Source organism: Carcharhinus amblyrhynchos, chromosome 31 (genome assembly GCF_965287045.1).
Source record: "Carcharhinus amblyrhynchos chromosome 31, sCarAmb.v2.hapA, whole genome shotgun sequence".
Taxonomy (NCBI): Eukaryota; Metazoa; Chordata; class Chondrichthyes; order Carcharhiniformes; family Carcharhinidae; genus Carcharhinus; species Carcharhinus amblyrhynchos.
Genome location: NC_137354.1, coordinates 23,347,538 through 23,374,787, shown reverse-complemented (window position 1 = coordinate 23,374,787; position 27,250 = coordinate 23,347,538). Strand labels below are relative to the sequence as shown.

At 48.3% G+C, this 27,250-nt stretch overlaps 1 protein-coding gene across 1 annotated transcript in view; it reads left to right on the top strand.

Moving 5' to 3' along the window:
- The window catches only part of LOC145360476 (PDZ and LIM domain protein 1-like), a 114,806-nt gene that overhangs the window by 61,647 nt on the left and 25,909 nt on the right, over nt 1-27,250 (top strand). The window contains 1 exon segment of the mRNA XM_080215697.1: nt 3,283-3,367. Within this exon segment, the coding sequence (XP_080071823.1) occupies nt 3,283-3,367 (85 nt within the window).

Sequence of the window (27,250 nt, the reverse complement as noted above, 5' to 3'; positions counted from 1 at the left end):
AAAGCCTGCTTGCATTCACTCTATCTATACCAATCTCATCTTATACACCTCTATCAAATCTCCCCTCTACGCTCCAGGGAATAAAGTCCTAACCTATTCAATCTCTCTTCTCAAGCCCCGGCAACATCCTTCTCTGCACTCTTTCAATCTTATTTATATCCTTCCTGTAACTCGGTGACCAAAACTGTACACACTACTCTAAATTCACCTGTTGATATGTTAGTTTACAGTACTCTAATCAAAAAACTCACTGCGACACACAAAAAACAGAGAAGACAGGGTCTAAATGTTGCTTTCTGTGTCAGAATATTCCTGTAATGGAATTGTTTGAAGGGATTATCCACTATTTGCTAAACACAGTGCACTCATTATGATTTATGGTGAGAAAGTCTTTAAGTGTACATTTTACACTTCTAGTTGAAAATAGTTTCCATTTCAAAGCAGTCTGGAGGGTTTAGAATGCATCCTAGTCCCTAGATTTCTTTTCTCCTTCCCACTCAACTCAACTCTGGCTTTCGAACGATGGCATTTAGTTCTCGTCTCCAAAATTCCTCAGTTGACTCTTCACTTTCCGCTCCCTTGACCTCTGGTCATCAGAAAATCTGGCACGTTCTGTGTGGGTTTCCTCCAGCTTTCCCCCACAGTCCGAAAGACGTGCTGGTTCGGTGGATTGGCCGTGCTAAATTCTCCCTGAGTGTACCCAAAGAGGTGCCGCAGTGTGGTGGCTAGGGGATCTTCGCAGTAACTTCATTGCAGTGTTAATGTAAGCCCACTTGTGACACTCATAAATCAACTCGAATTAGTCTTCAGGAGTGCCAAAGTGGCTGTAAAGGGCTTTTGGGCCTGTTATTACTCTCTAGGCTGAAGGGAACTGCAAGAGAAGTTCTTGGACACAAACAGAGTCACGATCGAGTACAATTCCGTGGGAAGGCAAGTTACTACAAAGTCCGTTTGTTTTGTGACTGGCAGATTCTAAAACTGGCAAAAAAGTAACATCCTTGCGCAATTGGAATTGGAGTTTGTTCTTAGCCACTTTGGCACCCGCAGCTCTCCAGAGTAAGGAATGTAATCATTGTACAAGTATGACTATTATGTGCCAAGTGAAGGGATATCAACCCAAACTATCTGTGAACGCTGCAAATAAAAGTCAAAACCCTCCGAACAGGGGACAGAATCCGGCGGAGGTTGCCAACGCTTCTCTAAGTTGACGGGTTTTTACGGCCTCCCTCATTCTGAGACAGTAAAGTCCAGCCCGAGGTCAGCGGATCTTCTCGTGGTCTGCCTGTCGCCCGCTCCGATCCCCCCCTGGTGGATGGGAGGGTGAAATTTCAGCCGACTTGTCCTGATCAATATGAAGTTGGCTTCGATCTCCAAATTAAAGTCACCAAAACAGTCTTAAGGCGGGATTTTCCACCCCTTTGCTGCTGGTGGAATCTTCCGGTCTTGCCAACAGTGACCCCCCCCCACTGCACTGGAGGTGGGGCAGGTGAGCTGTACCTTACACCATCGCCTTATACCAGTGGGAGAGGAAGATCCCACCAACGGAAAACGGCCTCTGCCGGTGAGAAACCTTTAGCCTCGGTGGCGACGAGGTTAAAGAACTTGCCAACCCGCTTTTGGTGAAAGCAACGTTCGTATCTTCCGAGGAAAAGCTCCCGGACAACACGAGACATCTATGGTCTGGATGGAGCGACCCAATGCTGTGCATTGTCAACCTGACCCCTCCATCACACGGCCTCCCTACATGTCCCAAGGATTCATAGGGTGGGTATGTGGGTTTCAACTTGTTGAAGGGTGGCACCTTAGGTGCAGATATGCCCCTTCCACTGCTTCCACGTGTGTGGGGCTTTTTAAAAATTCATTTGTAGGGCATTTCATTGCTGGCTGGCCAGCATTTATTGATGTGGAGATGCCGGCGTTGGACTGGGGTAAACACAGTAAGAAGTCTTACAACACCAGGTTAAAGTCCAACAGGTTTATTTGGTAGCAAACACCGCTAGCTTTCAGAGTTGGGGATTTAGGAACAGCCAGTTCTGAAAGCTAGTGGCATTTGCTACAAATAAACCTTTAACCTGGTGTTGTGAGACTTCTTACAGCATTTATTGGCCATCTCTCGTTGCCCGAGGACAGTTGAGAGACCACCACGTCACAGTGGCTCTGGAGAGCAGGTAAGGACGGCAGATTTCCTTCTCTAATGAACCAGATGAATTTTCCAACCGTCAACAATGGTTTCATGGTCATCAGTCTGGGACTGGGAGCTCCTCCTCCCACCCACCCATCACCCCATTTAAGTTTTGGCCATTGCATACGGAGGCAGGATTTTGAAAAGCAGGTTTTGCAACCAGGCTTCCTGACTGTTTGGACCCGAGGTCCTTCACAACACAGTGGTTAGCGCTGCTGCCTCACAGCGTCAGGGACCCAGGTTCGATTCCTGGCTCGGGTCACTGTCTGTGTGGAGTCTGCACATTCTCCCTGTGTCTGCGTGAGTTTCCTCCGGGTACTCTGGTTTCCTCCCACAGTCTGAAAGACGTGCTGGTTAGGTGCTTTGGCTATGCTAAATTCTCCCTCAGTGTACTCGAACAGGCGCCGGAGTGTGCCCACTAGGGGATTTTTACACTAGGCGGCGTGGTAGCACAGTGGGTTAGCACTGCTGCCTCACAGCTCCAGGGTCCTGGGTTCGATTCCCGATTCGGGTCACTGTCTGTGTGGAGTTCGCACATTCTCCTTGTGTCTGCGTGGGTTTCCTCTCACAGTCCAAAGATGTGTGGGTTAGGTTGATTGGCCATGCTAAGAAATTGCCCCTTAGTATCCAGGGATGTGTAGGTTAGAGGGATTAGTGGGTATAATATGTAGGGATATGGGGGTAGGGCCTGGGTGGGATTGTGGTCGGTGCAGACTCAATGGGCCGAGGGGCCTCTTTCTGCACTGTAGGGTTCTATGTTCACACTAACTTCATTGCAGTGTTAATGTAGGCCTGTTTGTGACACTAATAAATCCGTTTTAATAAATAAATTTGGTAAATAAAATGAAATCAGACATAGGATTTGATACTCAGCCACGTAGGGCGATCTTCGGGTAGCTGGTTAAATAATCCACCCTGAGTGACAGAGAACAGTAGAGCACAGGAAACAGGCCCCTCGGCCCTCCAAGCCTGTGCCACTCATTGGTCCAACTAGACAGGTCAGGCCAGGAGAAATGGAGACGTTTGGTCGGGGGGGGGCGGAATTTGTCAAATAGAATGATTAACCCAAGTCTTGTTCCTGTGTACTTACTTTCTGCTAGGTCTGAGTCCAAAATTTGGTCCCCTCTATCTAAGGAGGAAGGAAAACAACATCCATATAAGATGAACCTGGCATCTGATCAGCAGGTAAAAGACTTTCACTACATCTACAGCCGCACACTGCCCGTTGTGTTCAAGTTACAGTGTTATAGATTCATCAAGGAACTGCAGAGCTTGTGTGAAATATTCCTCTTAGAATATAGAACGGAATGACCTGCTACACCTCATTCTATCTCCTCAGGCCATTACTGAGCGTTGCTTAAAACCAAAGGCACAACTTTTGTTTTATTTCTGCATAAAGGCCGTTTAAGCTTGCATGTGTAAGGGGGCTACTCCCCGTAGCAAGATTATTTAAATATCTACGTAGAATTAGACAGGATGTGCAGCACAGCATTTGGCCTCCCCAGCCTTGAACACAGTAAGACGTCTCACAACACCAGGTTAAAGTCCAACAGGTTTATTTGGTAGTCAACGCCACTAGCTAACGAGACAGACGTGACTACCACCCAGTCTTGCCAGTCTTTATACCCCACTTGAGCCCCTTCCTACTCTGTCTGAAGTAAATTTATCATCAGAACCATCTATTGCGTTCTCCCTTATATACTTGTCTATCCTTCCTTTAACTGCCCCTATATTATTCACTGGAACCACTCCCTGTGTTAGTGCCCTCCACACTCTCATCACTCTTTGGGTAAGGACATTTCATCTGAATCCTGTTGGGTTTCGAGGTGGTGATTAATGGTCTATAGTTAAGCTCTTCCCCAGGAAACATTCTGTCTGTATCCGTGCTATCGAAACCTGCCAGAATTTTGTGACCTATTAGGTGGCCTATTGTAGAAAGAGTGCAGTGAAGGTTTACCAGTCTGGGCGGCACGGTAGCACAGTGGGTTAGCACTGCTGCTTCACAGCTCCAGGGAGCTGGGTTCGATTCCTGGCTCGGGTCTGTGTAGAGTTTGTACATTCCCCCCGTGTCTGCGTGGGTTTCCTCCAGATGCTGTGGTTTCCTCCCACAGCCCAAAGATGTGCGGGTTAGGTTGATTGGCCATGCTAAGAAATTGTCCCTTAGTGTCCTGAAATGTGTAGGTTAGAGGGATTAGTGGGTTTAATATGTAGGGATATGGGGGTAGGGCCTGGGTGGGATTGTGGTCGGTGCAGACTCGATGGGCTGAAGGGCCTCTTTCTACACTGTAGGGTTCTATGATTCTCTGATTCCTGGGATGGTAGGACCGATGTATGCGTTGTTTAGGATTATATTCACTGGAGCTCAGGCCAATTAAACTCTTAAAAGGCTAACAGGATTTAAAAGGGTAGAGAGGCAGAAAGGATGTTCCTGATGGTGGGGATGTCCAGAACCAGGACGCATAGTCTAAGGATACAGGGTAAACCTTTTCGGACTGAGATGAGGGTGGCACGGTGGCACAGTGGTTAGCATTGCTGTCTCACAGTGCCAGGGACCTGGGTTTGATTCCCTGGGTCACTGTCTGGGTAGAGTTTGCACACTCTCCCCGTGTCTGCGTGGGTTTCCTCTGGGTGCTCCAGATTCCTCCTACAATCCAAAGCTGTGTGAATTAGGAGGGTTGGCCATGCTAAATTGTCCCGGAGTATCAGGGAGATTAGCTAGGGCCTTTGCCCTTGGAGGGAGTGCAGAGGAGGAGGTTTACTAGGCTGATTCCGGAGTTGAGGGGGTTGAACTATGAGGAGAGGCTGAATAAACTAGGCTTGTACTCGTTAGAGTTTAGAAGAATGAGGGGAGATCTCATTGAGACGTATAAGATGATGAATGAGATGGGTAGGATAGAGGTGGAGAGACTCTTCCCGCTCAAAAAAGACAGTAGGACTAGAGGGAACAGCCTCAAGATAAAGGGGGGGGCGGTTTAGAACGGAGTTGAGGAGGAACTTCTTCACTCAAAGGGTGGTGAATCTCTGGAATTCTCTGCCCGTTGAGGTGGTGGAGGCTGCCTCGCTGAATATTTTTAAGACGCGGGTTGATGGGTTTTTGATAGGCAAGGGGATTAAGGGTTATGGGGAGAGGGCGGGAATGTGGAACTGATCCACTTCAGATCAGCCATGATCTTATTGAATGGCGGGGCAGGCTCGAAGGGTTAGATGGCCTACTCCTGCTCCTATTTCTTATGTTCTTATGCTTGGGGTTATGGGGATAGGGCCTGGGTGGGATTGTAGTCTGTGCAGACGCGATGGGCTGAATGGTCTCGATCTGCACTGCGGGATTCCATAAGGAGACATTTCTTCCCCTAGAGAGCCTGTGGAATTCTCTACCACAGAAAGGAGTTGAGGTCAAAACACTGAATGTTTTCAAGAAACAGTTAGATATCGCACTTGGGGTGAAGGCGATCAAAGGGAGGAAGGCGAAATCAGGCTATTGAATTGGATGATGATATAATGAATGACGGAGCAATCTCGAAGGGCCAAATCCCTCGATTAATGAAGGCCAGTGCACCATACGCCTTCTTGACCACATCCTGCGAGGCCGATTTAAGAGTCCTATGGACCCGGACCCCAAGGTCCTCCTGATCCTCTACACTGCTAAGAGTCTTACCCTTGATATTATACTCCTTCATCCCTTGGAGCCTCCTCATCTTGCTCCTATTTTCTACGTGAGCCCTCCGCCAAGAGGAGAGAGACTCAACTTCAACCATACTGTGTGGCAGTGGGTTCCAGATTCTAACCACACTCTGGATAACATTTCTTCTGCTGCGTAGAATGGGGCTGGTTTGGCTGGGATGGCTGGCTCGTGAGTCAGAGCGACACCAACAGTGTGGGTTCAATTCCCGTACTGGCTGAGGTTCTCCCTCTGCTTCTCGACCTTGCCCCTCGCCTGAAGTGGGGTGACCCTCAGGTTAAATCACCACTGCTCTCTCTCCCTCTCAACAGGGGGTAGAGAGAGAGCAGCGAATGATGTTCTGGGACTTTCAGTAAGATTTTTGTAGTGTGGTTTGTACCTTCTTACTTTAACAGGATTAGATTATCTCGAAACAACTTTGGAATCACGTTACACTGCATATGAAGCACTTGGACAGCTGATCAGTGTCAGCATGGCTTGAGGAGTAGGTCATACCCACATTTTAATTGAATTTGGTGATACATCTCCAAGGGTGGTGATTTCAGCTAAGGAAAGGTGTACGGGCATTGGAATCTTCCAGAGAAGATTCACTCGATTGATCCCGGGTATGGAGGGATTTTCTTATGAGGAGAGGGTGAGTAGGTTGGGCCTGTACTCATTGGAGTTTAGAAGTATGAGCGGAATGAATAATTATTGAGATATACTGGATTCTCAGGGGGTTTGCCAGCATCGTTGCTGAGATGTTGTTTCCCCCTGTGGGTTCAGAGGGCACAATCTCAGAATAAGGGGCTCCCCCATTTAAGACAGAGATCAGAGATCCCTACAGTGCAGGAAGAGGCCCTTCAGCCCATCGAGTCTGCACCGAACACAATCCCACCCAGTCCCGACCCCCATATATTATCCCCACTAATCCATGCATCCCTGGACACTAAGGGACAATTTCTTAGCACGGCCAATCAACCTAACCCGCACATCTTTGGACTGTGGGAGGAAACCGGAGCACCCGGAGGAAACCCACGCAGACACGAGGAGAATGTGCATACTCCACACAGGCAGTGACCCGAGCCGGGGAATCGAACCCAAGGACCCTGGAGCTGTGAAGCAGCAGTGCTAACCCACTGTGCCACCCCTGAGGAGGAATTTCTTCTCTGAGGGGAGTGAATCTGTGGAATTCTTGCCCGCAGAGGGTTGTAGAGGCTGGGTTACGTAGGTTCAAGGCTGAGACAGACAGATATTTAATCAGTCAGGGAATCGAGGGGATGAGACAGGAATGTGGAGTTGAGGATTATCGACGCAGCACTCCCTCGGTATTACCCTGAAGTTACAGAATTGGTGCGGTGCAGCAGGAGGCCATTTGGTTCATTGTGTCTGCACTGTCTTGTCCAAATGAGCATCGTGACTTGGTGCCATTCCCCTGCACCCCCGTCCCATACCCCCCAAACATTATTTCTATTCCAATAATCACTCTAACACTCTCTTGAATGCCTCGATTGAAGCTACCTCCACCCACACCTCAAGGCAGAACGTTTCAGACCACTCGCTGGGTGAAGATTTTTTTTTCTCGTGTCACATTTGGTTCCGTAAATCGCTTTAAATCTGTGCCCCCCACCTCGCCCTCGATCCTTTTGCGAGGGGGAGCAGAGTCTCCCTCTCTGTCCAGCCCCCTCACGCTTTTGAACGTCTCGATCAAATCTCCTCTTAGCCGCCTTCTCTCCAAAGAGAATAGGATCGCAGCCCAGGAGAGGCCATTCGGCCCATCGAGTCTGCGCCGACACACGAGAAATACCTGACCCTCCCCCACACCTGATCCCATTTACCAGCATTTGGTCCAGAGCCCTGGATGTTTTGATGCGTAAGTGTTCATCCAAGTACTTTTTAAAGGATGTGAGGCAACCCGCCTCCACCACCCTCCCAGGCAGCGCATTCCAGACCCTCACCGCCCTCTCCATTCTTTCCTCATAACTATCCCTGGAACTACTCGAGTAAACTTGTCCTTGTGCATGAGTCGCAAAAACCCAGCCTGCAGGTGCAGCAGGTGGTCAGGAAGGCGAATGGGATGCTGGCCTTCATAGCGAGGGGGATTGAATATAAAAGTAGGGAGGTCTTGCTGCAGCTGTACAGGGCATTGGTGAGGCCGCAGCTGGAGTACTGTGTGCAGTTTTGGGCGCCGCACCTGCGCAAAGATATTTTGGCCTTGGAGGGAGTGCAGAGGAGGTTTACTAGGCTGATACCGGAGTTGAGGGAGTTGAGCTATGAGGAGAGGCTGAATAAACTGGGCTTGTACTCGTTAGAGTTTAGAAGAATGAGGGGAGATCTCATTGAGACGTATAAGATGATGAATGGGATGGATAGGATAGAGGTGGAAAGACTCTTCCCGCTCAAAAAAGACAGTAGGACTAGGGGGCACAGCCTCAAGATAAAGGGGGGGCGGTTTAGAACGGAGTTGAGGAAGAACTTCTTCACTCAAAGGGTGGTGAATCTCTGGAATTCTCTGCCCGTTGAAGTGGTGGAGGCTACCTCGCTAAATATTTTTAAGACGTGGGTTGATGGGTTTTTGATAAGAGAGGGGATTAAGGGTTATGGGGAGAGGGCGGGAAAGTGGAACTGAGCCACGACAGATCAGCCATGATCTTATTGAATGGCGGGGCAGGCTCGAAGGGCTGGATGGCCTACTCCTGCTCCTATTTCTTATGTTCTTAAACCTCTCTCCAGTGTGTTCATATCCTTCCTACAGTGTGGCGTCTAGAACTGTACACAGAACTCCAGCTGGGGTTTAAATAGAATCATATTTGATTTATTATTGTCCCGATTTTGGGACATATTGAAGAGTATTGTTTCTTCTGTGCTACACAGACAAGGCATACTGTTCATAGAGCAGGAAAGGAGAGAGTGTAGTGTCTAGGGTGTAGAGAAAGATCAACTTAGTGCGGGGTAGGTCCACTCAAAAGTCTGACGGCAGTAGGGAAGAAGCTGTTCTTGAGTCGGTTGGTACGTGACCTCAAGAGTTTTGTATCTTTCTCCCAATGGAAGAAGGTGGAAGAGAGAATGTCCGGGGCGAGTTGGATCCTTAATTGTTCTGCCTGTTCTTCCAAGGCGGCAGGAAGAGTAGGCAGAGTCAATGGATGGAAGGCTGGTTTGTGTGATGGATTGGGCTACACTTGTGACCTTTTGTAGAGGTCTTGGGCAGAGCAGGAGCCCATACCAAGCTGTGATACGACCAGAAAGAATGCTTTCTATGGTGCATCTGTAAAAGTTGGTGAGAGTCATAGTTGACATGCCAAATTTCCTTAGTCTTCTGAGAAAGTTGGTGTTGATGGGCTGTCTTAAGTATAGTGTCGGCATGGGGGGACCAGGATAGGTTGTTGGTGATCATGGCACCTAAAACTTTCAACCGTTTCTACTTTGTCCCCGTTGATGTAGATGGGGGGCATGTCCTCCAGTATACTTCCTGAAGTCGATGACAATCTCCTTCGCTTTGTTGAATAAAATCATAGAATCTCTACAGTGCAGAAGGGGTCCATTGGCCCATCAAGTTGGGATAGACTATCCAACAGAGCACCTTTCCCAGGTCCACACCCTGCCCTATCCCCACACATTTTACTTGCTAACCCACCGGGCCTGCACATCTTGGGACACTAAGGGGCAATTTAGCCTGGCCAATCCACCTAACCCGCACATCTTTGGACTGTGGGAGGAAACCAGAGCACCCGGAGGAAACCCACGCAGACACGGGGAGAATGTGCAGACTCCTCACAGACAGTGACCCGAGCACGGGATTCGAACCCGGGTCCCTGGCGCTGTGAGGCAGCAGCGCTAACCCACTGTGCCACCGTGCCAGTGAGTTTGAAAATGATTTCCAGCTGTTATATCTGTACTGCCAGCGTGGAACCACCTGGAAATGTCTCAAGGTTGTCGGTTGTTTGGTTAATGTTTGGATCCTGTTTCCCCTGGCAACCTGATAGGATTTGCTTGAGGGTTTGTCAGTTTAACATGAAACATTGGTTGTGAGATTCTCAGTTTTTAAATAAAGTTAAGACTGGGCTTGATGTTAACAGCTGCCAAGTTGTAGCAGGCGACCTCCTGCCCCTCACCCCGGTTCCTGGGCACATAGCTGGCTAACTCTTCCATTCTGTTTCCAGAACCCCCTCTGTTATTCCCCAAATAGATGCTTCTGAAATGAACCTTCCCATCACCTTGGCAGAGTTTTGAGAATCAGCCTTCACTTATCTGTAAACAGTTCCCAAATGTGTCCATCTCTGTCGCTGTGGGAACGAAAGTATGTTGGAACCGGGATATGCTCTCAGTATAAGTTGGACGGGAAGCAGGATAGGAGAGGTGGCATGGTGGTTAACACTGCTGCCTCACAGCGCCAAGGACCCGAGTTCAATTCCGGCCATTGTCTGTGTGGAGTCTACACATTCTCCCCATGTCTGTGTGGGTTTCCTCCGGGTGCTCCAGTTTCCTCCCACAGTCCAAATTTAAAGTTTATTTATTCATGTTTCCAAGTAGGTTTACATTAACACTGCAATGAAAATCCCCCAGTCACCACACTCCGGCGCCTGTTCGGGTACACTGAGGGAGAATTTAGCACAGTCAATGCATCTGACCAGCATGTCTTTCGGATTGTGGGAGGAAACCAGAACGCCCGGAGGAAACCCACGCAGACATGGGGAGAACGTGCAGCACTCCATACAGACAGTGGCCCAAGTCAGGAATAGAACCCAGGTCCCTGGTGCAGTGAGGCAGCAGTGCTAACCACTGAGCCACCACGATGTGTAGGTTTCATGGATTGATTATACTAAATTGTCCCTTAGTGTCCAAAGACGTGCAAGTTAGGTGGATTGGCCTTGGTAAATTGCCCCTTAGTGTCCAAAGATGTGTAGGTTAGGTGGATTGGCCATGCTAAATTGCCCCTTCATTTCCAAAGATGTGTAGGTCAGGTGGATTGGCCATGCTAAATTGCCCCTTCATTTACAAAGATGTGTAGCTCAGGTGGATTGGCCATGCTAAATTGCCCCTTCATTTACAAAGATGTGTAGCTCAGGTGGATTGGCCATGGTAAATGCATGGGGATGGGGTGGACCTGGGTGGATTGCTATCTCATGGAGTCGGTGGAGACTCAATCAACCAAATGGACTCCTCCTTCACTGCAGAGAATCTGTGGAGAAGCGTAACAGAAGCCTTTGTGTCTGTGTTGTTCAAACTGAATATTGAGGAAAGCTGAGTGATAGGGGATGACGGAACTGAACGGTGGACAGATACTAAGTCCACTTCTGAGATGGTTACCAATGCTCCAGGGTTGTCCTCCATGAACTAAAGATTATTCCACTGGGCGTGCTAGCTACGAAGGAGAACGATCGCACTGAGTAAAAAGTACACGTTCCTTCTTTAAACACTTTTAAGACAATTTGACAAGATGAGGTAAGAGATCATGTAGCGAACATTCTAATAATACACCAGTGAGAGTTGGCAACCCTACCCAATCCCTGTGCCCAGATTTAAATCCCTTGTACTGATAGGCCTCCAACTGAGATTACTAGGGCTGGGCTTGAGGGTGAAATCATAGTTTGACTCCACAGTTCAATTTTCCATCAAAATAAACCAAAATTGCCTCGATGGCTACGTCCTCAGTCATGATGTGGATCTGCCAGCGTTGGACTGGGGTAAACACAGTAAAAAGTCTGACAACACCAGGTTTAAGTCCAACCGATTTATTTGATAGTAAACTCACAAGCTTTCGGGGTTTGTCCCTTCGTCAGGTGAATGGAGAGTTCTGGCCTCAGACAGAGCATATAACAGCACAGACAGTTTACAGATTACTGATTAGAATGCGAATCTTTACACCTAACCTGCTGTTCAAGTCTTAAAGTGGCCAACAATGTGAGTGGAAGGAGCATTAAGCCCAGGTTAAAGAGATGTGTATTGTCTCCAGACAGGACAGTAAGTGAGGTATTGCAAACCCAGGTAAGTCACGGAGGTTACAGACAGTGCGACATGCCTGGGTTTGCAAAACCTCACTTACTGTACTGTCTGGAGACAATACACATCTCTTTAACCTGCGATCAGTGCTCCTTCCACTCACGTTGTTGGCCACTTTAAGACTTGAACAGCGGATTAGGTGTAAAGATTCACATTCTAATCAGTAATCTGTAAACTGTCTGTGCTTTATATGCTCTGTCTGAGGCCAGAACTCTCCATTCACCTGACAAAGAGGGAAACCTCGAAAGCTTGTGAGTTTACTATCAAATAAATCGGTTGGACTTAAACCTGGTGTTGTCAGACTTTTTACTGTGTTTACCTCCTCAGTGGCAGTGCCTGGAAAATCCGGGGGTTATTTTAAATGCCAGACCTTTGCTCCCTCAATAACTGGGCTGTCAGATACAAAAACTGTGACAATCTAATATAGTGAACTTTTCAAACCAGGTCTCGTTCCGTGAGGGGGTCCTTCTGTCTTGTGTTCTGGGTCTGGTTCTCAGACAGACGGTGGACATATTCTGCTGAGCACTTAGTGCGATTTCTAAACAGCTTTCAGAGTAGACATGTTGCTATTGGGCGTGATTCCAACCACCCCCCCTCTCTGAAAAGTCTAACACATGACTGACTGACCGCATTATCAACCCCATCACACATATCCCATCTCTTCACCCTTTATGCTAAAGATTCTGTCCAGTCTGTGCAGATATCAATACTGGGCCAGCACAGTGCTGCCTCACAGCGCTAGGGACCCGGGTTCAATTCCAGTCTTGGGGTCACTGCCTGTGCGGAGTCTCCCCATGTCTGTGCGGGTTTCCTCCGGGTGCTCCGGTTTTTATTCCCCACAGTACGAAAGACGTGCTGGTTAGATGTATTGACCCGAACAGAGTGTGGCGACTAGGGGATTTTCACAGTAACTTCATTGCAGTGTTAATAAGAACATAAGAAATGGGAGCAGGAGTCGGCCATCTAGCCCTTCGAGCCTGCCCCGCCATTCAATGAGATCATGGCTGATCTGAAGTGGATCAGTTCCACTTTCCTGCTTTCTTCCCATAACCCTTAATTCCCTTGTCTATCAGAAACCTATCTACCCGTGACTTAAATATATTCAGCGAGGTAGCCTCCACCACTTCAACGGGCAGAGAATTCCAGAGATTCACCACCCTTTGAGTGAAGAAGTTCCTCCTCAACTCCGTTCTAAACCGCCCCCCCTTTATCTTGAGGCTGTGCCCTCTAGTTCTGCTGTCCTTTCTAAGCGGGAAGAATCTCTCTATCTCTACCCTATCCATCCCCTTCATTATCTTGTAAGTCTCTATAAGATCCCCCCTCAGCCTTCTAAACTCCAACGAGTACAGACCCAGTCTTTTCAACCTCTCCTCATAGGCTAACCCCCTCATCTCCGGTATCAGCCTGGTGAACTTGGTGTTAATGTAAGTCTACTCATGACATTCATAAATAAAATAAAACCTTTCAAAAAAAAATCATTAAATTTTGCATTATAATGAGGATCTAATAACCAGGAGAGATTGAACCAGCTGAGGGGGCTTTTCTCTCGGATCAGAGTGGGGGACGAGGTTGAGGGTTTATTGAACAGCAATCTCGGAGTCTCTGAAGTATTTGGGTGTAGAGAGGACGTTTGTACTTGTGGATGGATAATAATCAGCATGGTGGCACAGTGGTTAGCACTGCGGCCTCTCAGTGCCAGGGACCTGGGTTCGATTCCAGCCTCGGGTCACTGTCTATGTGGAGTTTGCACATTCTCCCCGTGTCTGTGTGGGTTCCCTCCTGGGTGCTCTGGTTTCCTCCAAAGATGTGCGGGTTAGGTGGATTGGCCATGCTAAATTGCCCCTCAGTGTTAGGGGATTAGCAGGAGAAATGTGTGAGGTTATGAGGATAAGGCCTGGGTGGGATAGTAGGTCGGAGTGGATTTCAATGGGCTGAATGGCCTCCTGCTGCACTGGTGGGATTCTATGAAAGATTCGCATCAGACTTTTCACTTAGCTTGCGTTAAGTTGATCTTTCTCTACACCCTAGCTATGACTGTAACACTACATTCTGCACTCTCTCCTTTCTTTCTCTATGAACGGTATGTTTTGTCTGTGTAGCGTACAAGAAACAATACCTTTCACTGTATGTTAATATATGTGACAACAATAAATCAAATCAATTGCGAGGCAGCAGGGCTAACCGCTGTGCCACCTGAGCGGGTAAACGTAGCCCCAGTTGACACAGGGCGGCACGGTAGCACAGTGGGTTAGCACTGCTGCCTCACAGCTCCAGGGACCTGGGTTCGATTCCCGGCTCGGGTCACTGTCTGTGTGGAGTTTGCACATTCTCCTCGTGTCTGCGTGGGTTTGCTCCGGTTTCCTCCCACAGTCCAAAGATGTGCAGGTTAGATTGATTGGCCGTGCTAAGAAATTGACCGTAGATGCAGAGATTAGAGAGGATTAGTGGGTAAAATATGTACGGATTCGGGTAGGGCCTGGGTGGGATTGTGGTTGGTGCAGACTCGATGGGCTGAAGGGCCTCTTTCTGCACTGTAGTGTTTCTGTGATTCTATCACCGTAAATATAAGATGGTTATTATTAAAAGCAGTCTGGAGCTTACCCAGAGGGTGGTTAGAATATGGGACTCGCTACCACAAGGAGCAGTGGAGGTGAGTCGCATTTTAACAGAAAGCGAAATGAAAGAGAAAGGAATAGGTTGATATTTCGATGGGATGTAGATGAGGAGAGTGGGGGGAGGTTTGTGTACAAACACTGGCATTGATCTCTTGGCTACTCCTTCCTTTGCCTGTGTGCACGAGACAGATTTTCATCCGTTTCCATTGCTAGTCGTTCCTGGAACAGGTCACGGGGTCTGTGGGGGTGCCCACATCAAGGAGAGACCAGGAATCTCTCCCACACTTACCGCCAGCCATTGGCGTGTTTGGAAGGATTGTGACACTCAACCTGTTTGTCCGCGTTATGAGCTCACCTTCCTTGGCCACTAGTTCCTGGGGTGGGACCCGAACCCGGAGCTTCTGGCTCAGAGGCAGGTACGCTAACCCACGGCGCCACAACGGTGCCCTGCATTGGTCTAAACAGCCCATTTCTCTGTTGTAAACTCTGTGTCAACTGGGGCTGTGTTTACCTGCCCAGGTGGCACAGTGGTTAACACTGCTGCCTCACATTTTGATTTGATTTATTATGGTCACATGTGCTAATATACAGTGAAAAGTGTTGTTTCTTGCACACTATACAGACAAAACATACCGTTCATAGAGAAGGAAAGGAGAGAGTGCAGAATGTAGTGTTGACAGTCATAGTTAGGGTGTGGAGAAAGATCTATTCAAAAGTCTGACAGCAGCAGGGAAGAAACTGTTCTTGAGTCGGTTGGTACGTGACCTCAGACTTTTGTATCTTTTTCTTGAAGGAAGAAGGTGGAAGAGAGAATGTCCGGGGTCCGTGGGGGTCCTTAATTTACCAAGGCAGCGGGAAGTGTAGACAGAGTCAATGGATGGGAGGATGGCCACGGATCTGCCAGGGTCAGGACAGCTCCAGGGACTCAGGGTTACTTCCTGGCTCGGGCCACTGTCTGTGTGGAGTTTGCACATTCTCCCCATGTCTGCATGGGTTTCCTCCGGGTGCTCTGGTTTCCTCCCACAGTCCAAAGATGTGCGGGTTAGGTTGATTGGCCGTGCTAAGAAATTGCCCCTTAGTGTCCTGGGATGTGTAGGTTAGAGGGATTAACGGGTAAATGTTTGGGGTTGTAGGGATAGGGTCTAGAGTGGGATTGTTGTCGGGACAGACTCGATGGGCCAAATGGCCTCCTCCTGCACTGTAGGGATTCTGCGATCACACGTTAGAAAATGTGGATAGTATCTCTGTGGTTTTCAGAGTTCCACTGATTGTGGGGAGGCTATCCACACGGAAAGTTGACAAAGCAGACTTTGGTGGGATTGTAGAATATTTTTTGTAATCGCTTCAATTTTAAAATGATCATTTATGTGGAGTACTGGGCCAGAATGCCCCATTCCTGCTACGTTATCCGATCAGAGTGAGTTTCCCCGGTTCGGGAAAGTGTTGGGACTGGACTTTGAGCCCCATCTAGTGACCACTGTTGAGAAGTGCGGCTGGACGGGGAAGTGGTAGCGGAGTGGTATCGTCACTGGACGAGTAATCCAGAGACCCGAGGGAACGCGGGTTCGAATCCCACCACGGAAGGTGGTCAAATATGAATAAAAATCTGGAACTAGAAGTCTGATGATGGCCATGAAACAACTGTGGGGAAAACCCATCCAGTTCACTCATGTCTCTTAGAGGGGGAAAAGATCTGCAGGCCTGGCTGGATTACATATGACTCCAGATCCACAGCAATGTGGCTGACTCTTAAATACACCCTCAAAGGCCCAGCCAGTGACCCCTATATCCCGTGATAGTATTTTGCAGGCAGTACACTGGCACGTTCATTGACACTGCTGTCTCACAGTGCTGGGGACCTATTTCCTCCCACAGTCCGAAAGACGTAAGAACATAAGAAATAGGAGCAGGAGTCGGCCATCTAGCCCTTCGAGCCTGCCCCGCCATTCAATAAGATCATGGCTGATCTGAAGTGGATCAGTTCCACTTTCCCGCTTTCTCCCCTTAATTCCCTTGTCTATCAGAAACCTATCTACCCGTGACTTAAATATATTCAGCGAGGTAGCCTCCACCACTTCAACGGGCAGAGAATTCCAGAGATTCACCACCCTTTGAGTGAAGAAGTTCCTCCTCAACTCTGATCTAAACTGCCCCCCGCTTATCTTGAGGCTGTGCCCTCTAGTCCTGCTGTCCTTTCTAAGCGGGAAGAATCTCTCTACCTCTACCCTATCCATCCCCTTCATTATCTTATACGTCTCTATAAGATCCCCCCCCTCAGCCTTCTAAACCCCAACGAGTACAGACCCAGTCTCTCTTCATAGGCCAACCCCCTCATCTCCGGTATCAGCCTAGTGAACCTTCTAAGATGGTGCAGCTTAGATGGATTGGCCGTGCCAAATTGTCCCTTAGTATCAGGGGAATTATAGAGTCTTAAAGGTTTACAGCATGGAGACAGACCGTTCGGCCCAACTTGTCCATGCTGCCCGGTTTTTACCACCTAAGCTGGTCCCAATTGCCCGCGTGTGGCGCATGTCCCTCCATAGCCATCGTACCCATGTAACTATCTAAATGTTTTTCAACAGACAAAATTGTACCTGCCTCTACTACTACCTCTGGCAGTTCGTTCCAAAGCCTCTGTGTGAAAAAAATGCCCCTCTGGACACTTTTGTATCTCTCCCCTCTCACCTTAAACCTATGCCCTCTAGTTTTAGACTCCCCTACCTTTGGGAAAAGATGTTGACTATCTACCTTATCTATGTCCCTCATTATTTAATAGCAATAGCAGGATAAATGCGTGGGGTTACGGGGATAGGACCTGGGTGGGATTGTTGTTTGTGCAGGCTTGGTGGGCCGAATGGCTTCTGTCTGCACTGTCAGGATTCTATGATGAGGTTGGCCGGCGATGGCCTACACAGTGGAAGAGGCCCCCTTTGTTTCGAATTTACTGTTACCTTTTTCTCTACAACAAATGACCCCTGGAGTAAAGAGCTTGTCGTATGTGGAACGGTTGAGGACTCTGAGTCTGTACTGGGAGTTTAGAAGGATGAGAGGGGGATCTTATTGAAACTTACAGGATACTGCGAGGCCTGGATAGAGTGGACGTGGAGAGGATGTTTCCACCAGTAGGAAAAACTACAACCAGAGGGTACAACCTTAGACTTAAGGTCATGAGATGGAATTTCTTCAGCTAGAGAGTGGGGAATCTGTGGAATTCTTTGTCACAGAAGGCTGTGGAGGCCAGATCATTGAGTTTCTTTAAGACAGAGATAGATAGATTCCTGATTAATAAGGGGATTAGGGGTTATGGGTAACCCCCTGTTCATAGGCTAACCCCCTGATACCGGAGATGAGGGGGTTAGCCTATGCAGAGAGATTGAATAGACTGGGTTTGTACTCGTTAGGGTTTAGAAGGCTGAGGGAGGATCTTATAGAGACGTATAAGATAATGAAGGGGATGGATAGGGTAGAGGTAGAGAGATTCTTCCCGCTTAGAAAGGATAGCAGGACTAGAGGGCACAGCCTCAAGATAAGGGGGAGGGGCAGTATAGATTAGAGTTGAGGAGGAACTTCTTCACTCAAAGGGTGGTGAATCTGTGGAATTCTCTGCCCGTTGAAGTGGTGGAGGCTGCCTCGCTGAATATATTTAAGTCACGGGTAGATAGGTTTCTGATAGACAGGGAAATTAAGGGTTATGGGGAGAAAGTGGGAAAGTGGAACTGATCCACTTCAGATCAGCCATGATCTTATTGAATGGCGGGGCAGGCTCGAAGGGCTAGATGGCCTACTCCTGCTCCTATTTCTTATGTTCTTATGGGGAAAAGGCAGGAGAATGGGGATGAGAAAAATATCAGCCATGACTGAATGGTGGAACAGACTCGATGGGCCGAGTGGCCTAATTCTGCTCTGGTGTCTTATAACAAGTATACACTACTCTCACCATTTTCCCTCTCAGGGCTTTTGTGGAGAAATCATGGGTTTCCTCCGGGAGCTCCAGTTTCCTCCCACAGTCCAAAGATATGTAGATTAGGTGTATTGACCATGCTAAATTGCCCCGGGGTTAGATGGATTAGCTGTGTTAAATGTGCTGGATTGCAGGGATAGGGCAGGGAGTTGGGCCCAGGTGGGATACGCTCTGGAAGGTCAGTCCCGACCTGATGGGCTGAATGGCCTTCTTCAGCACTGTAGAGATTCTACGATCGATGAATTTTGGACACTGATTAACCAGGCGGTTGATCCAGTTACAGGCGTGTGTGCTGATATCTGCATTGCCCATGTTAGCTCTGGAACCTTCTCTTGCCAGCAACCCATTGCGTCTCCTCTCACAATTCCTGTTCTGTCCAAACCCTTGAGATCACCCTTTCCTCCCTCATCCTGTGTGCTGAGATACTTCACGGACTCGGTGACTCCGTCTTGACCCTGGGCTGTCTTTGCCCTCTGTGTGCCCAGGTGCCAATTGCACCCCACTGAACTTGTCCCTCCACACACTCCCATCCAACCCTGTGGTCTCTGGGTGGAGTTTGTATGGTCTCGTGGGGTCTTTATTGATGGCCCATTCACGCCCATCCCCTTTTCTCCCACCTACTTTCTCCACCCTTGGACAAAACATCTTTGTCAAGTCGATATCAACTTCCCTTTCAGATTCCCAACCGTTTGGCTTTGACTTTGCACTCATGATAGTTCTGCAACTGCTCATTCGCTTAGCCACTCCCTTTACCCCCTGACCTTTGACATGGTTGGCCACACCTTCTTGTTACAGTGACCCTTGCAAAGAACCCGCTGGTGTTACCAATGAGAGTCTCAAAACCCCAAAGCATAACATGAGACACTGGTTCTTAGTGTTGTTTGGAATAATGTGAGGAATCGTGTACACCCAATGAGGAATCCAGTTCAGTCACTGTGGAAACAATTAATAGAGTATTTATAAAAGTAAACTGAATAAAGCACACAAAAATCAATATACACTCTGATACTCAAGTATATTAATAACTAAACACATTGTTTTATCTAAAATTACATCTGAAATTGGCCTTTATAAATTGGAGTATCGAGTATAAAAGTTGGAATGTTATGGTGAGGTTGTCTAAGGCATTGGTGAGGCTGAATTTAGAGTATTTTGTACAGTTTTGGTCACCTAGTTACAGGAGGGATGTAAATAAGATTGAAAGAGTGCAGAGAAGGATGTTGCCGGCGCTTGAGAAGCTGAGTTACAGAGAGAGATTGAATAGGTTAGGACTTTATTCCCTGGAGCGTAGAGGGGAGATTTGATAGAGGGGTATAAGATTTTGATGGGTATAGATAGAGTGAATGCAAGCAGGCTTTTTCCACTGAGGCTAGGGGAGAAAAAAAACCAGAGGGCATGGGTTAAGGGTGAAGGGGGAAGAGTTTAAAGGGAATATTAGAGGGGGGGAGGTTCTTCATGCAGAGAGTGGTGGGAGTGTGGAATAAGCTGCTGGATAAATGCAGGGTCACTTTTAACATTTAAGAAAAATTTGGACGGGTTCGTGGATGAGAGGGGTGTGGAGGGATATGGTCCAAGTGCAGGTCAGTGGGACTAGGCAAAAAATGGTTCAGCACAGACAAGAAGGGGCAAAAGGCCTGTTTCTGAGCTGTAATTTTCTATGGTTCTATCTTATACCCAAAATATAGCCATGTTCCCTGAACTTACTGGGACACCCTGTTACCAAACAATACAGCTTAGATCACCAAGTGTGGGAAAAGATCTTTTCCTGGTTCAGCGAAGGTACCAAACTCTGTCCTTTAGATGGGAATCTCTGCGATCTGTTGTGCCTCTGAGAATGGCCTCTGTCTGGCTATTGGATAGAAAACTAGGTTGCTTTGCCAGTGGGGCTGCTAGCGGTTGCACTGTTCTGCTGTTTTAATATTCCACCCTGTGGTTCTGGCTGTCTACAATTCCTTGCCTGTACAGCCCCCACTGATCTCTAGTAGACAATGTCTCCGATATGGCAATGTGCAGCACAATTTCGCTAGACGCCTGCTAATCTTGCTACTGGGCAAATCACATCTCAGTATTCTTCTAGACGTCTGCCAATCTTGTTGCTTGTTTGTGTTATTCTGCTTTTCATCTCAAACTCACTGGGCAGCTTGGTGGCACAATGGTTAGCGCTGCTAAACACTCGCAGCAACAGGGAACTGGGTTCGATTCTTGGCTTGGGTCACTGTCTGCATGTTCTCCCCAAATCCTCTGGGTGCTCTGATTTCCTCCCACAGTCCGAAAGACGTGCTGGTTAGGTGTATTGGCCGTGCTAAATTCTTCCTCAGTGTACCCAAACAGGCGCTGGAGGGTGGCAACTAGGGGATTTTCACAGTAACTTCATTGCGGTGTTAATGTAAACCTACATGTAACACTAATAAATAAACTTCAACGCCATTAACTTTCAAATTCCTAATACCCTTTTGCATTGCCTCACTCGAGTGCCTCTTTTAACATTTAGCTATCTGTCCGAACCCAGAGTGTCGCCAGCAATTAGAGTTCCCTTCCCGACTCTGCACTGTCAGAATCATAGAATTCCTACAGTTCAGAAGGAGGCCCATTGAGTCTGTATTGACTACAATCCCACCCTGGCCCTATTCTTGTCACCCAACACATTTACCCTGGGTTAATTCAGCATGGCCAGTCTTTCAAAATGTGGGAGGAAACCAGAGCACCCGAGGGAAACCCACGCAGACACGGGGAGAATGTACAAACTCCACACAGACAGGCACCCGAGGCTGGAATTGAACCCCGGTTCCCTGGCACTGTGAGGCAGCAGTGCGAACCACTGTGACCCCCCTCAAAAATATGGAACGCTTTATGAATTGGCTTATCATTTTGCCTCCAGTCCTTTCTCTTTTCCTCTTTCTCTCTTCACATTCTGCTCCCGGGAGGCATAGGCAGGTAATCTTCTGCTTTCAATGCTGTTCTGTACACCAATTCACCCAAATACTCCAGCGACTTCATGTTGTCGGCCTACATTGTTGGCATCCTGGCTCAGTGGTTAGCACCGCTGCCTCGCGGCGCCAGGGACCAGGGTTCGATTCCAGCCTCGGGCCACCGTCTCTGTGGAGTTTGCACATTCTCCCCGTGTCTGCGTGGGTTTCCTCCGGGTGCTCCGGTTTCCTCCCACAGCCCAGCAGGTTGATTGGCCACGCTAAATTTCCCCCCCAGAGGTGTTAGATGGATTAGCCATGGGAAATGTGTGGGGTTCCAGGGGGAGAGGGTCTGAGTAAGATACTCTGTCAGAGAGTCGGTGCCGACTCGATGGGCTGAATGGCCTTTTCTGAACGGCGGGGCTTCTATACGTGCCCAGTTTTAGATGAGCTGGAATTTACTTCAGTCTGGTCAAGGCCATCATCTTTGGCTCCATCACAAACTCCTAGCTGCTGTTTCGCTTTCCCTTTCCTGCCCTCACCTCAGGCCGTCCAGACCGTTTGCCACCTTGGCAACCAAATGACCTCGAACGAAGAACAACACAGCACGGGAAACAGGCCCTTCGGCCCAACGAGCCCTTGCCGCCATTTTAACATTGAGTGCCCTCCTCTACCCATGACCCTTGTCTATGCTTATTGGGGAAGATTGAGGGGAGACTAATTTCGGGACAATTTGTTACACCAATCAGCCTAAGAGCCCATCTTTGGGGTGTGGGAGGAAACCGGAGCACCCGGAGAAAACCCACGCAAGCACGGGGAGAATGTGCAAACTCCCACAGACACCGGCCCAAATCCATGTATCTGCACAGCAAACAGTGATAGTCACTGAGCTGTCGTGTTGCCCGTCAGTTGGTCCAGTTTAAGCGTACACTAACGATGTGAAACACTAGGCAACTCTCGCAGCAACATCCAAGAGCAGCCCTCGCACGACCCACTGTGTGTATGCCCCTTGTTGGACAACAAGGTGGACTGAAGGACCTGTGAAGTAAAAGAAAAGACCTGTAGAGACCTTCCAATCCCTAGTTTGCACATTCTCCTCGTGTCTGCGTGGGTTTCCTCCGGGTGTTCCGGTTTCCTCCCACAGTCCAAAGATGTGTGGGTTAGGTTGATTGGCCATGCTAAGAAATTGCCCCTTAGTGTCCAGGGATGTGTAGGTTAGAGGGATTAGTGGGTATAATATGTAGGGATATGGGGGTAGGGCCTGGGTGGGATTGTGGTCGGTGAAGACTCGATGGGCTGAAGGGCCTCTTTCTGCACTGTAGGGTTTCTATGATCCTGATCCTCTCCGTAACACACAGACTGTTGACTTCCAATGATCTTGTGTTGCCTGTTTTACCCCTGCCTTGACACCCCTACCCCTGACCAGAGACATTATCAGCACCAATCATTCTCAGAGTCATAAAGGTCCACAGCACAGAACAAGGCCCTTCAGCCCATCAGGTCTGTGCCAGTCAAAGAAAAGCCACTTAGCTAATCTAATCCCATTTTCCAGCATTGAGCCCATCGCCTTGGCATCGCAAGTCCAAATCTAAGTGCTTCCTCAATGTAACCGGGGTCTCTGCCTCCACCACCCTTCCAGGCAGTGAGTTCCAGACTCCCACCACCCTCTGGGTAAAAAAAGCCTTTCTCACTTTCCTTCTAAACCTCCTGCCCCTTACCCTAGATCTCCTTCAACCCCTCCCCCTCCATTGATCCCTCCATATAGGGGATAAGTTTCTTCCTGTCTATCTATGCCCCTCATCATTTTATACTCCTCAATCATGCCCCCCCACTCCTCTGCTCCAAAGTCTATCCAATCTCTCTTACAATCCCAGAATCCCTACAGTACAGAAGGAGGCCATTTGGCCCATCAAGCTTGCAGCAACAACTAACCCACCCAAGCCTTATCTCCATAACCCCACGTACTTACCCCACCGATTCCCCTAACACTAATGGCCAATTTAGCACGGTCAATCCACCTAACCTTCATAGTTCTGAGAATTCTCTTGACTCATCTTATATCCTCCACCCATTGGATGCTTCAGCTCATTGGCGTCTCTTCATGTGTCCTGTTTAATATTCAGTCCAATCCTCACTGACTTCTATTAGCTCCCGGCCTTCCAGGATTTATTTTGTTCTAACTCTCTCTTTCATGTTTAACTTCCGTCATGACTTTGCCCGTCTGAGATCTCAGTCCTGCTTCAGTCACTTAAGCCATGCAAGTTTCTGAGATTTTGACCTCTTCAGTTTACAGACTCCTGCGATACAAACCATAAGTCCTAATGGAATATCAAGGCTTGACCACCTTGGTGTAAAATTTTGAGTTCATGGAGGCCATTTGACCCATCGAGTCTTCACCAACTCTTCAACAGAGTATCGTATCCTCACCTTCCGCCCTATTCTTGTAACCTCCAAGGATTTACCCCACTAATCCCCTAACCCTAACATCTTTGGGCACTAAGAGACAATTTATCATTACCCCTAATCTGCAGACTTTTGGATGATGAGGGGCAATTTAGTATGGCCAATCCACCCAACCTGCACATCTTTGGACACTAAGGGGCAATATAGCATGGCCAATCCACCCAACCTGCACATCTTTGGACACTAAGGGGCAATTTAGCATGGCCAATCCACCTAACCTGCACATCTTTGGACACTAAGGCACAATTTAGCATGGCCAATCCACCCAGCCTGCACATCTTTGGACACTCAAGGACAATTTAGCATGGCCAATCTACCTAACCTGCACATCTTTGGACAGTAAAGGGCAAGTTAGCATAGCCAATCCACCTAACCTGCACATCTTTGGGCACTAAGGGGCAATTTAGCATGGCCAATCCACCTAACCTGCACATCTTTGGACACTAAGGCAAATTTAGCATGGCCAATCCACCCAGCCTGCACATCTTTGGACACTAAGGGACAATTTAGCATGGCCAATCCACCTAACCTGCACATCTTTGGACACTAAGGCAAATTTAGCATGGCCAATCCACCTAACCTGCACATCTTTGGACACTAAGGCACAATTTAGCATGGCCAATCCACCCAGCCTGCACATCTTTGGACACTCAAGGACAATTTAGCATGGCCAATCTACCTAACCTGCACATCTTTGGACAGTAAAGGGCAAGTTAGCATAGCCAATCCACCTAACCTGCACATCTTTGGGCACTAAGGAACAATTTAGCACGGCCAATCCACCCAGCCTGCACATCTTTGGACACTCAAGGACAATTTAGCATGGCCAATCTACCTAACCTGCACATCTTTGGACAGTAAAGGGCAAGTTAGCATAGCCAATCCACCTAACCTGCACATCTTTGGGCACTAAGGGACAATTTAGCACGGCCAATCCACCTAACCTGCACATCTTTGGACACTAAGGGGCAATTTAGCATGGCCAATCCACCTAACCTGCACATCTTTGGACACTAAGGCAAATTTAGCATGGCCAATCCACCCAGCCTGCACATCTTTGGACACTAAGGGACAATTTAGCATGGCCAATCCACCTAACCTGCACATCTTTGGACAGTAAAGGGCAATTTAGCATGGCCAATCCACCTAACCTGCACATCTTTGGACACTAAGGCAAATTTAGCATGGCCAATCCACCTAACCTGCACATCTTTGGACACTAAGGGACGATTTAGCATGGCCAATCCACCCAACCTACACATCTTCATAGAATCCTACAGTGCAGAAAGAGGTCATTCGGCCCATCGAGTCTGCACTGACCATAATCCCATTCAGTTCTATCCCCGTAACCCCATGTCTAGCTAGCTAGTCCATCTGACACTAAGGGGCAATTTAGCATAGCCAATCCACCTAACCCTCACGTTTTTGGACTGTGGGAGGAAACCGGAGCACCCGGAGGAAACCCACACAGACACGGGGAGAACGTGCAAACTCCACACAGACAGTGACCTGAGCCGGGAATCGAACCTGGGACCCTGGTGCTGTGAGGTAGCAGTGCTGACCACTGTGCCCCTGTGCTGCTTTGCCCCTAGGTTGTTGCTTCCACCCAGCCGTATGAATGAGGACGATTTCTCTGAAAGCCCATTTTTCTGGCTGAGTTTTTGGTTATTGTATGCTATGTCTCTGTATAAAATTTCATAATTTTTTATGCTTGTGTCTTTTTGGAGTTTCCTTCGGGTGTTTGTTCTATGCTAATGTTTAGTACAGGCGCTCTGTGAATGTGAGTTACTGAATCGGGTCTATAGGTTCACCCTGCTTTACATGGTCTACTCTGCAACATACAGTGAGCGAGTGGTTTCACTAATCTGCTTTTGCACAGAGCTGGAATAGAAGAAAATAAGTGAACAGCCCTATTAGGGATGTGTCATCGCTGCTGGCTTCTGTTTAACTTAAATACGTGATATGATTGTGTTCACTGCGCCTCTCCTCCCCAATCAACTCTGTGGGTTCAGTCACTGGTGTGTTGGGGACAAGGAGGTGCCGTTTTGGATTCCGAGGGTACAAAGTAGCTGATCCATTGGGAAGGATAATCTTAACCAAATCCTGTAGATAATGGGCGGCACGGTGGCACAGTGGTTAGCACTGCTGCCTCACAGCACCAGGGTCCCGGGTTCGATTCCCGGCTCGGGTCACTGTTTGTGTGGAGGCTGCACATTCTCCTCGTGTCTGCGTGGGTTTCCTCCGGATACTCCGGTTTCCTCCCACAGTCCAAAGATGCGCAGGCTAGGTTGATTAGCCATGCTAAAATTGTCCCTTAGTGTTCCTAGATGTGTAGGTTAGAGGGATTAGTGGGTAAATATGTAGGGATACGGGGTAGGGAATGGGTAGGATTGTGGTCGGTGCAGACTCGATGGGCCAAATGGCCTCTTTCTGCACTGTAGGATTTCTATGATTATGGAATTAGATGCCACACCAATTTCACGCCCTGCCTAGTGTATTCATTCAGAAAGTGGGGCGGCACAGTGGTTAGCACTACTGCCTCACAGTGCTGGGACCCGGATGCGATTCCATCCTTGGGTGGCTGTCTCTGGAGTTTGCACATTCCCCCAGTATCTGCATGGGTTTCCTCCCACCGATGTGTGGGTTGGCTGGATTGGTCATATTAATTTGCTCCTTAGTGTCCAAAGATGTGTAGGTTAGGTGGATTGGCCATGCTAAATTGCTCCTTAGTGTCCAAGATGTGTAGGTTAGGTGGACTTGCCATGTTAAATTGCTCCTTAGTGTCCAGAGATGTGTAGGTTAGGTGAATTGGCCATACTAAATTGCCCCTTAGTGTCCAAAGATGTGCAGGTAAGGTGGATTGGCCATGCTAAATTGCCTCTTAGTGTCAAAAGATGAGTAAGTTCACTGGATTGGCCATGCTAGATTGCCCCTTGGCGACCAAGATGTGCAGGTTAGGTGGATTGGCTATGCTAAATTGCTTCTTAGTGTCAAAAGATGTGCAGGATAGTCATGCTAAGTTTCCCCATTGTGTCAAGGGCACTTCAATACGTGGGGTTGTGGAGATAGAGTTTCAGTGGGGTTGTTGACAGTGCAGGCCCGATGGGCCAAATGGCCTCCTTCTGCACTGTAGGAATTCTATGAAAGTGAGATTTGGCAGGATGTAAGACCGGTGTTGCAGCTGCTTTGATGGGTTAGGTTTAGAATGGCTCTCTTAGAGTACACAAGGAAGCCCTTTGGCCCATCACACCAGTGCTAGCTCTTTGGAAGAGCTTTCCAAAATGACCCCATCCTCCATCTCCGGTGAGGCCCGGATGCTAATCTCCCAGTAAATTACAATCTCTTCCTTCAGGTAGAGGGATGATGCTTCATTCCTGCGTCAAAAGGTGAACTATTTAATGGGTCGGCAGTGGTTACAAATCCCTAATGGCGTAGATGTCGGGCTGCATGTTACTTGGCCGTCAC